The 14,359-nt window shown below is 41.8% G+C and overlaps 2 protein-coding genes across 2 annotated transcripts; both read right to left on the reverse strand.

Annotated features, from left to right (window-relative positions):
• Nucleotides 1-4,013: 4,013 nt before the first annotated feature.
• Nucleotides 4,014-5,317, reverse strand: ppp1r3g (protein phosphatase 1 regulatory subunit 3G; the record flags this gene model as incomplete). The annotated part of the gene is made up of 1 exon (XM_084565987.1): nt 4,014-5,317. One exon carries the CDS (start codon nt 5,315-5,317, stop codon nt 4,493-4,495), a length of 825 nt encoding a protein of 274 aa, XP_084422113.1. The 3' UTR covers nt 4,014-4,492.
• Nucleotides 5,318-9,605: 4,288 nt separating this feature from the next.
• On the reverse strand, nt 9,606-13,267 carry cyb5a (cytochrome b5 type A (microsomal)). The gene is made up of 5 exons (XM_084566771.1): nt 12,808-13,267; nt 11,243-11,371; nt 10,946-10,975; nt 10,745-10,779; nt 9,606-10,620 (listed from the first exon to the last, which is right to left on the reverse strand). Exons 1-5 carry the CDS (start codon nt 12,943-12,945, stop codon nt 10,536-10,538), a joined length of 417 nt encoding a protein of 138 aa, XP_084422897.1. The 5' UTR covers nt 12,946-13,267; the 3' UTR covers nt 9,606-10,535.
• Nucleotides 13,268-14,359: the final 1,092 nt, after the last annotated feature.

Raw genomic sequence — 14,359 nt, forward strand, 5'->3', positions numbered from 1 at the left:
CTCCCATCAGTCTGACACTGAATATGTTTCACTGTAATGGCTGGATGTCTGCAGTGAACAGGTGATCAATAAGAGCTCAGAGTCTGAGTACCAAGATAGCAAAGATGCCCTGATCAGTCACAGACCCTAGATCTATTTCTTTTCTGCATACACTGTGGCCTGGATGAGTGAGAGATTTAACAGAGAGAAATGACTGACTGCAGAAAATAACACAACACAACTGTGTCTGCAGCTAAAAACAACCCTGAGAACATCTGTCTGAGGCCTACCCCGCCTGGTGGGTGCGTTTAGCCGCCATCATACACAAACAGCGTGACTGGAGACGGGCTGAGCTCAGAGGTGCGTTTGGTTTAGGTGGAGGTGAAGGTGAAGCAGGTGACTGACCCGCAGGCACCAGAGGCTGCTATTTTTAGACACGTCTGTTGGTTTGAGGACACACACACATAAAAGATGGAGTTGCTCAACGGATGATTGGCGTTTCGTCACCTGAACACACAGAGTCTGAATTTACCCCAACAAACAATCGATTATGAAACACGGGTCCAGATCTGGAGGCCAACCGATTTGTTGGTCTCAACAGAAATACTAAAAATAATGATTTATTTAAACTCAAGTAACAACGAACTGACAAAAGAATATATAAAATGACTGCATGGATATAAAAGTTGAGCCGATTCTTGTGAAACAAAAAGTGAGCCGAGCATACAATGGAGATAGAACCTCTGACGGCCCTAAAAACTATAAAGAGACTTTATTCTTTAATGTTTTTAATGTACAAAAAATAATAAAACTCTCCTGGGACAAAAAAAAAGTACAGAATAAAAGCCAAAGTACAATTAAATGAAAACAAATAAAAGCTGTTTAAGACAGGATAATCCTTTAGTTTATCCCACAGTGGGATTTTTTTATTGTTTTGGTTTGAGACTGATTTTAGTGCAACACTGAAGATGAAATAAACAGGGGATCTGATTCTGGAGACACAGAGGAGGTGTAGCTGAAGGAGCGCTTGATTTCAAATGAAAAGATACCATCCAACACTTTGAATAAATCTGACGATGTGTTTTATTTTGTTCACGTCGACCTCTACTCTGGCCGCAGGGCCGAGTCTTAAATCGACCAATTTCACAGTGGAGTCTGGTGGCAGCAGCTGTTCTAGTAACAGTGACACAGATCTCTCCGATCGTTACTCTGAGCCTCTGACCGTGTTGACAGACCAAACGACGGACTCAGGTTTGTTAACATGACTATATTCAAGGACTTCTGGACTTTGGTCTGGGGACAGAGGCGACAGACGGCAGTCGGGACAAAGACCTGACGGATCCCGATAAAAGACACTGGCTTGCCAAGCTAAACACATTGTCATGCAAAAATCATGATGAATTTTAATGTGATTTTGGGTCAGGCTCCACTCTGTGATCACGTGACGCCTGTTTTTTTGGCACCATTAGCTGGAGCGTGTTATGCTAACATTAGCATTGGCATGTTAACGTGCTTGTATTTGCCTCGGGCTCTTTAATCTCGGTTTGTCCTGCAGGTGTCCAAGACACCGGCCGCAGAAATCATTTGGGCATTTTTCAAAACACAAGTGTAGAACTTTTCTCCAGGTGGGGCCACTGTTGTTTCTGGTTAATAACCCTGAGAGACTGAAGCCTAATTTATCACCACGTGTTTAAATTCCGATTCAACTTGTAAAGCTGTATCTGAGCTACAAGACGTCCAGGTGTCCAGGAGACAGTGTAGAAGCCTTGAGAGAAAGCAGAGGTATAGACTGTCTCGTCCATTCTGCTCTTCAAAGATCACTTACAAACATCTTCAGCCATACGCTGTTTCATTCGTGTTCTTCAAGGCTCCAGAAAGGTTTGATTCCTCTCACGTTGGACTAACATGGGTGTAAACTTTTCACGGACTACAGTTCCTTTAAAGACGTCATAGGCCTCTTGAGCTCCTCCCTGACCAGCTCTCTCTTTGTCTTCCTATCAGTTTTGGAGCTCCTTGTTGAAGTCACTGCCACATTTCCAACAATCTGAAATGCTCACAGGATCCAACGAGATCCCTCAAACATTCTACACTCTGTGTTTGAGTGGCTCACATCAGGTCGCAGACTGCGTTGGACGGGTTGTAGGACACAAATGAGGAGAGCCACCTTTGTCCCCACCGCTGTCCATCTCCTGAGCTCTGACCCCTTGCTCCAGCATCATATTGATGCTCTGTCCCTCAGTAGACAGTTTTCCTCTCTGTAACTTGACTTCACGTAGCATTTTGGCGCTGAAGGCTTTGTCACTAGGCCTGTTCAGACCTTGCATTAAGATCTGATCTGAGCTATTCAGTCACAAGTGACCAGCTTTAGATACCTGTGTTCAGACCTGGCATTAACATGTGTCTCCAAATGCGTCTCCAGATCCAATCTCATTTTCATGCTGTGTATGCAAATAAACCCCGACATCATCTGGGGCACAGTAGAATATTTTAACAGCTGCTGTCTAATGGATCTGAACAGCACTGTTCTATGTGTGTGTGTCATGACTTGGGGCAATGATACAAATTTTGGAACAAGTTGTAAAGTTGTGTGTGTGAGTCATGACTTTGGCGCACACACATGAAGTTATTATGCACAAAACTCAGGTTATAACTCCAACCCTGGATGTTTCCATACGCAACGGAATTTCTGGTTATTAAGGTAAATAAAGAAATCTGTTATTAAGGAAATACATAACCACACGCGGCTCCTCATACATCAATATGACCGCATCAATAATCAACACAGAATCATACTCATGTACTCATATTAAATAATTTAATTTGTAAATTCTTGCTTAGATTTATTTATTGTTTAGTTAGGTAACAGCTACAAGGACAGAATATTTTAAAAGGCTCTCATTACTAATGAACAAACATCACTTACAGGCCCTTTTCTTTTTGAGGTGATCATTTATAATAGCGGTTGTGTGATTATTTCTGAATAAATGAGGTAAAACGCCGCTGATGCAGGAGCACCCCTGTTGAGTATAGGAGGGCATTCACACATTGCATTCACACTACCAAAGGAATGTGGACACATGCGACCCATACCACCTCCAAATGTGGTCAGTGACCAGATCTCTCTTTGACTGGTGTGTTTTGTTCATGTTGCTGCTCCCTGTGCCTTTTAACTGACCATCAGGGACAAATGATGTGTTTTGAACTGAAGTGAAATTTCTCCACTCTGTCTCACCTGTGTGACACCTTTCAGCAATAAGATCATGTCCATGTTTTTAAGCTTTTTGCGGCCTGTGGCTTTTCTAGAAGCCAAGAAGAGGCAGCCAAGAGAAGCTGGAGTTCATTTGAAGTTAATCAGTCCCTTCAGGTGAAGGCAATTCTGAGCAGTTTCACGAGATCGATGAGTGTTTGATTCTGAACGCAGCTGTACAGCCAGATATAGTAATAGTGTGCGCCCTTTTGAATCAATGTTTCTTTTACCTGCCGATTTAACAGTTTCTATAGCCACTGTTTATCTGGAAATGTAGTCAAGAAAATAAAGTCTGCAGAAGCTGAAATCTCTGTGAATCGACGCCTCTTTTCTCGGGTTCCTGACTGTCTCCCTGAGCATTATGATCGGCATCGCACTAAGAAATAAAAAGCAACCCAAATAAATCATTTATCTTTTTACAGACTGAAGTTATACACCACCGGAACACAGAAGAAGTGGGAGGTATTTAAAAGAAAACCAGATGAAACAAAACCACGGGATTAGAAACTTTTAATTTCAAAACTTTATTTGTTCTCACACTGCAGCACAAAAGTTGACGTAAAGCAACTTTATTCCTTTTTAAAACCTCTAAAGTCAAGCAGCTGGTCACAGATTAAAGTTCAGTCACTGCCTCTTTAAATATTTGTGCATTTGGGATGAAGAACAAGATGCAGCCAGGCTCAAACCCAAGGACCCCACTTCATCTGGAGTCTTCAGCTAAAGCTCCAGGAAAAAAAAAAAACAAACTCAAAAGTGGATTTATTATATTTTATTTCTAGATCACAGACACAAAATGAGACGCTTCCTGTTTGTCTTTCTTCTCACCTCAACAGTGTTTCATTATTAGCAGATATGTTCCAGCAGAGTTTACAAACAAAACTTCATCCTGTGCAGCTTCAACACATCAGGCTAGTGATAGTATGTTTTATTACAGAAAATCTATTTGGTAATTATTCCACATCCTTTTGTCTTGTCAGTGGATGGAGTCCTGGAGCAGCAGAGACCTGGTGTTGGTGGTTTAAAAAAAAATAAAAAATCCTCCAGAACCTGCTGTTGTTTTTGTCCTCCGGGAGAAAGAAAGTCCAGAACTGTCTTTGAGTTGTTGTCCTTTAGAAAGTGACAGCAGGAGAGATAATGGAGGCCCCAAATCAAGAAAGGTTCTCTAATCTCAAAAAGACTCGACACAACACATAATAAATGAAAACAGCAGGTGCAGCCGTGCCCCGTGGGACTTTTACGCACGGGTGGCATGTTTTTACGCACGGCTCAGGTGGCGTGGAAAGCGGCGCTGACAAAGGGCGTGTTGCCGGACATGCTGTGGTACCTCAGGGTGTAGTTCTGCCCCTCGTTGTTGTCCCAGAACTCCCCCTCCTCGTCTCTCAGGTACACGGCGAGGTGCACGGCCGAGCTGGAGTCCATGAAGGGCGGCGTGTACACGGTGAAGACGAAGCGCTCCCCCACAAAGCCCGGCTCATCGGCTGCCACGGGCAGAGCCTGCGCGTCCACGTAGGACAGCCACTCGTTGAAGGTGTACCTCACTCCGACCTCTTGGTCGCTGCGGCCGTTTAAGACCCGGATCTGTCCCCGCACGTCGAAATGGGTGATGGCGACCTTCTCCAGACAGACCCGGAGCTGCTGGACTCTCAGCTCTGCGTTCCCGAGCTCCGGGAAGCAGGCGACCAGCCGGTCTGTGCCCAGTCCGGACTTGAAGCTCTGGCACAGGTCGCTGAGTAGGTCCTGCTGCGGCGGGAAGCTCTTGTGTCTGGACAGGACCTTGCTGGGGATCTCCGGTTCCTCCAGGGAACTGAAGTGCTTGACGCTGGCCAGGGTCAGCCCCATGGTGTCAGCGAACTTCACCCTCTTCCTCCCGTTACTCTCGGAGTCGCCGTCCAGGAGCGCCGCCGGGTACGCGGGGAGAGACTGGGCTCTCCGTCTGTCCTTCATAAACCTTTCCAGATGAGACGCGTCCACTTTGTCGTCCAGGTCTCCTTCATCCTCCTCCTCCTCCTCCTCATCATTCTCCAGGCCGTTTTCTACAGAGTGACCCGATGAGGGCGACTCTCCGCCGGCGTGGAGAGGTGAGCGGGGCATGTCTGCCCGGCAGCCAGGCGGCCTGTGAGCTGTGGCTGCAGGCCGGGTCCGGAGTCCTCAGTGGTCCCACCGCGGGGCAGCTTGTATAGAGTCTCCCGCCCCCTTCGGCAGAGCGCATGAGGTGTCGTCTGACTGAAACTTCCACAAGCACGCGCACCGTCACGTAACAAACGTCAACCTTCACCTGTTTGCGTGCAGCGGTACAACAGTAAACAATAATAATAACACACACTGTCTACTACACGCACTCAGACACACACACACGCAGATACGTGACTGAATCCTGTCCCCTCCAGGAGACATTTAAACATGATCTCTGTTTGCTTCATTCTGACTGCTGTCCTAAAATACGTAAATAATTATCTGTACTGACAAGTAAAGTCATTTTATTCCGGTTTTATCCAATGTTAGTCTGTAAGTAGTCATAAAAATACCCAGTCAAACATTGAAACACAAATATTACACTTTGGTATTTGTTTATTCAGGAAAATGAGCCAATATTACATATCTGAGAGGTGCAAAAGTATGTGAATCCTTGTTTTCAGTATCCGTTGTGACCTCTTTGTGTATCAATGGCATCATCTAAATGTTTCTGGTAACTGCTGATCAGTCGTCTACAACACTTTGGAGGAATTTTAGTCCATTCCTCAGAACAGTAAGACTTCAGTTCTGAGATGTTGGTTGGTTTCCTCACATGAACTGTTTACTTCAGATCCTCCCACAACATTTCTCTTGGATTAAGGTCAGGACTTTGACTCGGCCGTTCCTAAACATTCATCCTGTTCTTCTTTAACCTTCTCCTGTAGATCAACTTGTGTTCTTTGTTGTTTTGACCCTTTTTATCTTCAGGTTCTGCTCATGGACAGATGTCCTGACATTTTCTTTTAGCCGTCCTGGCCCAGTTGCAGCAAACCAAACCCAAACGAGGACATTACCACCCCCATGTTTCATGGAGGGATGAGGTTCTGATGCTGGAATGCAGTGTTGTTAAATCAATGAATTCTACTTTGGTCTCATATGTCAACAAAACATTTTCATTTTCAATAGTCTGCTGGTTAGAGGGTTAGTGGTTTGATCCCCGGAATGTGCCACATGCCTTGAGCAAGACACTGAACCTCCAGTTGTTCCCTGTGCGTGGCACTGGTGTGTGAATGCTTGTGTGAGTGAATGGGTAGATGCATCTATGACTGTAAAAGCGCTTTGAGTACCAATAGGTAGAAAAGAACTATAGAAAAACAAGGCCATTTACCATTCTATTTGGAGAGCAGTGTCTTTGTCCATCACACCATGGTTATTTAGTGTTCATTTATGAACATGGACATTAGCCAATGTGAGAGAAACTGCTTCGAAGTTTCCCTGGGTTCCTTTGTGACCTCTCTGACTAATATGCATCTTTCTTTTGGAATGATCTTCATTGGTGGATCACTCCTGTGGAGGGTAACAGTCGTCTTAAATCTCCTCCATCTGATCACAATCTGTCTGACTGTGGATTTGTGGCTTCCAAACTCTTCAGAGCTAGTCTTGTAACTTTTTCCAGCCTGATGATCAACAAGCTCCTTTGTCTGTGCCATCGTACACTTCCACAGACAGTGTGTCTGTAGCAGAGTGTCTTGATACGTATTGGCTCACTTTCTTGAATAATAAAATACACATGTATCATATTTCTGTTCCATGTGTTTGACTGGGTTCTCTTTGTCTACTTTCAGAACTGGTGCGAAACTCTGCAGATGTTTTGAGTCATTTTTAAGCAGCGCAGTAGATATTTAAAGCACATATTCCAGTTCTTAAAGAAATAACTTATTTCTCAAAGGTCTGAATAAAGCCGCGTGCCTTGTTTCTGTAGTAACCTGTGCTGTGATGAACAGACTCCGGGTGATTCTCGGAACCAATTTTGAAAGTCACAAACTGCTCCCATTGTTATGTAACGCAGCGGGCCGCGTGCTCTGACAAGTGCGTCAAGCTAGGTCAGTAAACAAACATGTGACGCCACCTCTGCCATCGTCCTGACGTCACACCGCTACAGGTACAACTTCCAGCGTGTCCTGATCATATAAAACATCTTTAAATAATAATCCCAAAAGATTTAGATAGTCTGTATGCCCTGAGTTTTCACCCTTTAAGCCAGACATAAAGGGGGATATACGGAGATGGAATTTAATCCCAATATGAAGTTTTGAATCATGAATAGAATCTGTGAAAATGAATGCTTTGCCGAAGATGTTATACTTGTATCAAACCATCGAGAGTAGAAAGAAGCAGTTTAATGAATGGGATCAATTATTATCAATACATTTGGCATGAGAGGAAACCAAGAATGAGATTTCAGACCCTCCAACTGGCAAAGAGTTAAGGAGGATTAGCTCTCCCTTGTCTAAAAGATTATTACTTTTGAGCTCAGTTAAAGACCTGTATGGTTGGTGTGATTCTAATTATCAAGAAAGATGGAATGAAACTGAAGTAAATACATCAGGGGAAGTCCCAGTCAAGGCACTGTGAGGATACTAAAGACAAATTAAAAACCTGATGGGTTTGGACAATGAATGGATTCATTTACCCTTAAACATTTGGCTAACGAGTGTCTCTAAAAGCGGCCTTTAGGAAGAAGTGAGGATTCTACGATGGCCAACCCACGATTTGGACTTTTACCCTGAGCAGGTTGGACAAAGGCTGCAAAAAAAAAAAAAGGGAGAATAGTGGTTTATCCTCATACTGCACCCAAAATGGTTTTAGGTTACTTCAGTGCATTGAAAGAAAATTTGGCTTAAATAACAACGTATACTTTAGATTCCGTCAAGTACGGCATTGCCTAAACAGTTTTATGAAAAAAAGCCAAAACAATTGAAAACAAGTTTTTGTGAGTGCCTATGGGGCAGACCCTGGGTTTAAAATAATATCTTGACTGTACAAAGAGCTACAAGAAGCAAAAACAGCAAACACTATCTACATAAAACTAAAAGTGGGACAGGGAAACAAGAAGACCACGAGAAATCAGATTAAGCACTAAAATTACTTTTAGTTGGATAGAACTGTATACTGGATTTCCAAATTCAAAAAGCTAATATAAAAGAAAAATACCAGTTTGTAGCTGCTAGGAAAGCTATTACCTTTACTTATCATTACTATTAAGTGTCCTAACTTCTCTGGATGACTGGTACTAAATTATACATGATATTTTCATAATGGAAAAAATCACTGTGGAACAAATACACTTACCCCAGACACCCTTCCTTAGTTTAATGTGTATTATTTTTTCTCTTGGTTATTATTTTATGTATATTAACCAAAGCCACCCTATGTTCTGTTTCAACATGGGAAATGTAAAAAAAAAACGACAACAAAAAACTAATAAAGAATTACAGCGTGTCTTCTCTGTAAACGCTTAATCAGTCATCCTAATGAGAGAAAGTCACAACTTTTGATGAACATCCCAATTTCTTCTTCTTCAAAACATCAAATTATTGCAGCTATGATTTCATTTAACCGGGCTGACCTGGCTGATGTGCGGCTGCTTCACCACTTCACTGTCACCACTAGATGGCAGCGTTTCTTTCTTTTTTCAGTTTGTTTCTGTCCACCTGCAGCAGTTTCTTCTATGTTCTATAGTTTCATTAATAATAATAATAATAATAATAATAATAATAATAATAATAATCTGCATCATAAAAATGTAGAAAGTAAAAATAAAAATATCTATAGCACTACTAATGATATTATTAGGACAGAAACTTTGAAGTAAAAAATCTTTGGAAATCAAAAGTCACAGCACATGCAATATACAAACAAGTGTAATTAATTAAAAATAGGAGATGGCAAAATACAAAATAAATGGAAACACAAAATGTTTATGAAATATGATTAAATGTGTCATATAAGATGAGGTGACAATTTATTTCCCTGGATTCATTATATCCTGATGGATCCTTGTTCTTTGTTGTTGCGTTGTTTTTGTCTTGTTGTTGTGATTTGTTGGCTGGAGGGAAATGAGAGCTCCAGGCTGATCCTGAGTCTGACTGGACTGAACTGACCTTCCCTCTAAGTCAACACCGCTCAACGTCCGGCCTTCATCTGCTCCGGCTGATAACCCCCCCCCAGCTAATCACAGAGCAAACTGGGCCACACAAACACCTGCAGCCCGCCACAATAAAAGGAGCGCATCAGCAAATCTCATTTCAAAATAAACTCATCAGGAAGATTTGCTTTAATTTGTTTTCATTCATTCTCGCCCAGTGGCAGCTGGTTTAGGCCCCCACCCCGCAGCCCCTTCGAGGACAAGCAGTTGTGGAAAATGAATGAACATTTCAATTTATCGTAATAACTTCGAGATAACTTTACATTTTACGTCTAAAATGTAGCATCTCGTTTTATTTTTTCTGTGTTTCTGATAAAGAAACATCCAAATATTTACCAGGTCACATGATCTGATAAAACTTTCTGTTGGCCCCAAACCAGAGCAAACATCCGTGATAGCAGTCAGGACAAAAACAACCAGCTTTATGACCAAATCTTTTTTATTGCATAAACATAAAGCTGCAGTTACAGTGAGTTCGGCTGGTGGTTCTGCTCTGATCCTGATCCTTCACTCCACACATCAGTCAGAGCAGGAAGGACTCCACTTCTAGTGTTAAGTGTTTTTTCTGCTTTACTTTTGAATTAATGCTCGATTTCAGCCATGAGCTACAAGCAGAACTCATCTTCAGAGCCTCCATTTAATTAGTGAATCAACGCTTTGAGTAAAAGCACCTGATGGAGGACCGACAATTACACTTCAGTCACAGTGAGCTCAGCAGACTGCATGTTGTGAAGGCAGTTGATTGTATATAAATTCATTTACATTCAGTTACAAAGATATAAAAAGATAAAACAAATTATACATCCACTGTTTGTATACAGGATCTCAAATTAGAACATTCCAGAAAACCTGCATCTTCAAAAATGCAACATGAATTACTTCATTAACATAATGCCATGTGATTGGTCGGTTAAACCGCATGAAAGGAATTGTGGGTACTGTAGGACTGGGACATAGAAGCGGTGCAGAGTTGGTGTTGACGTATCCGGTCTGCCGGTCAGAGCAGCCCCTCGTCTAGAAATGAGATCTTCGCTGGGAGGAGCCACAGCTTCCACGCACCAGCATTGGCCCGGAGAAGCTGTCAATCAAGAGTTGGGAATTGTGACTGTACTGCCTTTTGATGACGTCACAGCTGCAGGTCTGATGATGTCACTCGCTCCCTGAGGTGTAGCAGCGGTACATCATGGTGACGACGGCCGCTGCCAGAGCCGGGATCAACCAGTTAGACCACCAGCTGAAAGACAGAGAGAGACAGAGAGAGACAGACAGAGAGACATGTTGTTAACTGACTAACTGACTCTGAGAGAGAGAGACAGTTGATGAAATAACAGAAGTGAGTCTGTGAAGTGTGTGTGTACCTGCTCTCCTCCTTCACAGTGGTCACCAGAGTTTCCTGTAAAACACAAACAGCAGTCCTTATCATCATTATCTACATCAGCTGCTTCATCACCGCCATCAGCTTCTTCATCATCATCGCCATCAAGAGTCACAGCACTGACACATCAGGGACATGACATGCATATGACCATTGTCTCCATCAGACACACTGCTTCACTTACCACAGGTCTGGCGATCTTGTGTCTATCATCCTGCAAACACACAAAGACCAACAATTATGTTACTTCGATGCACACTTCGTCTGAACATTGAAGTCACACACACACACTTTGTGTTCCATTGACATAATGCATTCCCTGGCCTAACCCTATCTATCACCTAACTGTAACCTTTACCCTAAAAGCAAATCTGAGCAGGTTTTAACCATCAAAAAGTTGAGGGGAGTAGGAAAAATGGCCCCACAGCGTTAGTATTCCATTACAAAATGACTTCCACAACAAGACCCTACACACACTGACCGGGTGCAGCTCTCCTATCACCATGTCGCTGGCCATCTCTCTGGCGTCAGTGGAGTGTCCGACGTCCTCAAAGCTTTCGGTGGCGTCTCCCCCCGCCTGCTCCCTCAGCACCTCCTCTCCTCCAGGGTGCTGACACACGAAAACAAACACACTCGTCCATCAGCTGACGGCTTCCACTTCAGAGTTACACATTAATAATCTCCTCATGTTCTGCTTCTGAATGTTCTGCTGCAGGACAAGTCTGTTCAGCCTGATCTGTGGCTCAAGCCCAGAGAGCCGCTGAATGACTGCACGACAACACGCCCACTCAGTGAACTCTGTACAACCAGAGCCATTCAGACTCTGACATGTTGTGGACTCACGTCATGTTTGTCCAGAATACACTTCCACTTATATAAAAGAGAGATTAAGAGGAAAGTGAATGAGTGAATATTAGTTGGGTTTAAATGGAGCATTTCAGCTCAGAAAGATTTACCGCTGTTTAAACTAAATCACCTTCACATTAACTGTAGAGGTGAATTATTGTCTGTTTGGTCAAAGTCCTTAATTATATCATCACATAGACTGTTAGAAAGTTCACAGACATCAGTTGAGCATAAATGTGATTAAAAACACATATTCTCACATTGGTTTGATTTAACTCTATTAAATAGAAATACTACAGTTTGTGTTTTCATGGTCACACACTGATTATTTCAACATACAGAGTTTTTTCAGAGTGAAATTATTTTTATTTGTATTAGATGATTATTTTCTTTGTGGCTGCAGCTAACAAGTGTTTCAATAACCCAATCATCAGATTTTTTTATTATGTAGTTTTTTTTTTTTAATAAAAACATATTCATTAAATTTACTGTTGCTAGAAAACAGACAAAAAATGACAAAACAACACATTTACGGATAACTGTTTCGCTAATTGTTGCAGCAGTACATTTGTCTCCTAAAAAAAAACCACCAAAAACACCAAAATGAATCCGAATCAGTTTCATTTGTGGTCTTCCACATTTGAACCAGATTAGCATTCATGTCATGGATGGATTATTTCTTGGCGTCACTGATATGATAAATTGTTGTAGTCAATCAAACTTCAGATAACTTCAGTCACATTTCCTACAAAGCATCCTAATGTATAATCAAACAAACACAAAGATGATCATTCTGTGACAGACAAATAAAGAAGCAAATATTCAAAATTTTGAAATTTAGTCTGAAAGATTGAAGGATTATTTAATAAATTATAAAAACTGTTTTAACAGTCTGGTCACCTCTGGGCTTCCACATGGAGTGAAATATCTGAATCACCAAACCTGCTTTATGGCTGCATTTTACTTCAGATGAAGTGATATGGACTGATTATTGATTATTGATGATCTGCTTCCTGGTCTTTTTGATTTAGCTGGCGCTCCCCCAGGAGCCTTCCTCTGGCCCCTGTAATTCTGAATTTGTCTCGAGATTTAATCCAAATAAAAACTATACCAGCTGTTACAGTGTGGAGGTCTGAGCCGTCACAGTGGTTATTTCCTGTTCTTGCTGATTTCATCTCAAACATTGACCGAGCTCCTCACCTCTTCCAGAAACTTGGTGACATCGTAGATTTTGTTGTGGATGATGATCCAGGTAGATTTGAACGAGTTCTGCTGCTCGATCTCTGACAGTCTGTAATATTTGACTCCATCGGGGCTCTTCTCCTCCTTGTCACCCATTTGTGGCCGTGAAGAGTCGGACGGTTCGGACGTAAAGAGCAGTTGACTTAAGAGCACGGAAGCGCCGCCTGATGTTTGTGGTTATATAATCCCAGAGAGTCTGAGACCTCACAAACGAATCGACATTTACCCTAGAGTCCTAAGGTTCAGAGCTGGACTTCTCAGTTTACCGCGATCCAAACACCTAAGCGGGAGACGCTTGCTTCCGGCTCTTGATTCCAAAATAAGAGTCTATTTCAGATTGAATTCAACGCAACAGTTGTAAACGTAACTGTTTGACAAAAAAAATACAAAAATAAATAAAAAAATAATAAAAGTCATATGATATATATCCAGTAGATGGCATTTATGCTAAATACGTTCCTAAATAAGACGTGTTGCATAAAACAACAATCAATTAGAATAATGAAAGTGAAGCCGTATTACAAGACAGACACAATTTAGTTTTAGAAGATTCTCCACAAATATTTTATTCAATTATTTCCGTGTTAACTTTATCCTATTTTAGACACTGAGGAACTCAATCCGAACAGAGCTAAATGGTGAGTTGAACCCACAAATCCAACATTTTCATATGGAATGTTTCTTTTTTTAATGTCTAAACGTCAATTATGTAACAAATTTGTTTTATTTGGAAACATTGAATTCCGGTATGTTGGCTACCTGATGTCTACTTGACGGAGTTGCAAAGTTCCTGATACGGCGACCGAGACCGCCCCCTTTGTCCACCTAGCGCTGATATTGGTCGTTAACTTCGTCGCTGTGACTCAGGGAGTGCTGTAATTGGTCTGTCCGCTGTCAGTCATCAGTTAGCAGTGGGCGAGAACGAGGGTAAAGGTATCTTGAGTTCAACGGCTTTCAAGCCGTTTCTCACGCAAACCTGAGTTCCGAATAACTCACGTATCTCACGTAACAACTGTTTTCGTTCCTCTTGGTGATTCAGCCGGAAGCTTGAACATGTAACTGGCGGTCTACTGGTACATTTTGTGTATGAGAAGTTATTTTACAAGCGAAGCTCTCCAGCGGGAAAACGTTCCTTCTTCATGTCAAAGATTGTCTACTGTTGTGGCCTGTCACTCCACGGCAAAAAAAAAAAAACTAATTAAAACACCTGTCTAAAAGACTTAAACGTTCGTATCATAGATTGTCATACATGATACATAAATAAAATCCTGTTTTGTGAATCAGCTTTAACTTTATTAGTTTGAATTAATCATGAAGTGGATGTAAAATCACATCTGGATTTCTTTATTTTTAACATGTTTAATTGGCTCATTTGTTTCTATCCACATTTAACAGACCCAAATATGGCAACATCGTATAAAACATGCTATTTGTAACTCCATATTTTTAAAATACAAAGATTCCCATAGACCACAGACTGTCCTAAACATGTAAAATTAAAAATGATAAT

The sequence above is a fragment of the Chelon labrosus genome (genome assembly GCF_963514085.1).
Source record: "Chelon labrosus genome assembly, chromosome: 18".
NCBI classification, from domain to species: Eukaryota; Metazoa; Chordata; class Actinopteri; order Mugiliformes; family Mugilidae; genus Chelon; species Chelon labrosus.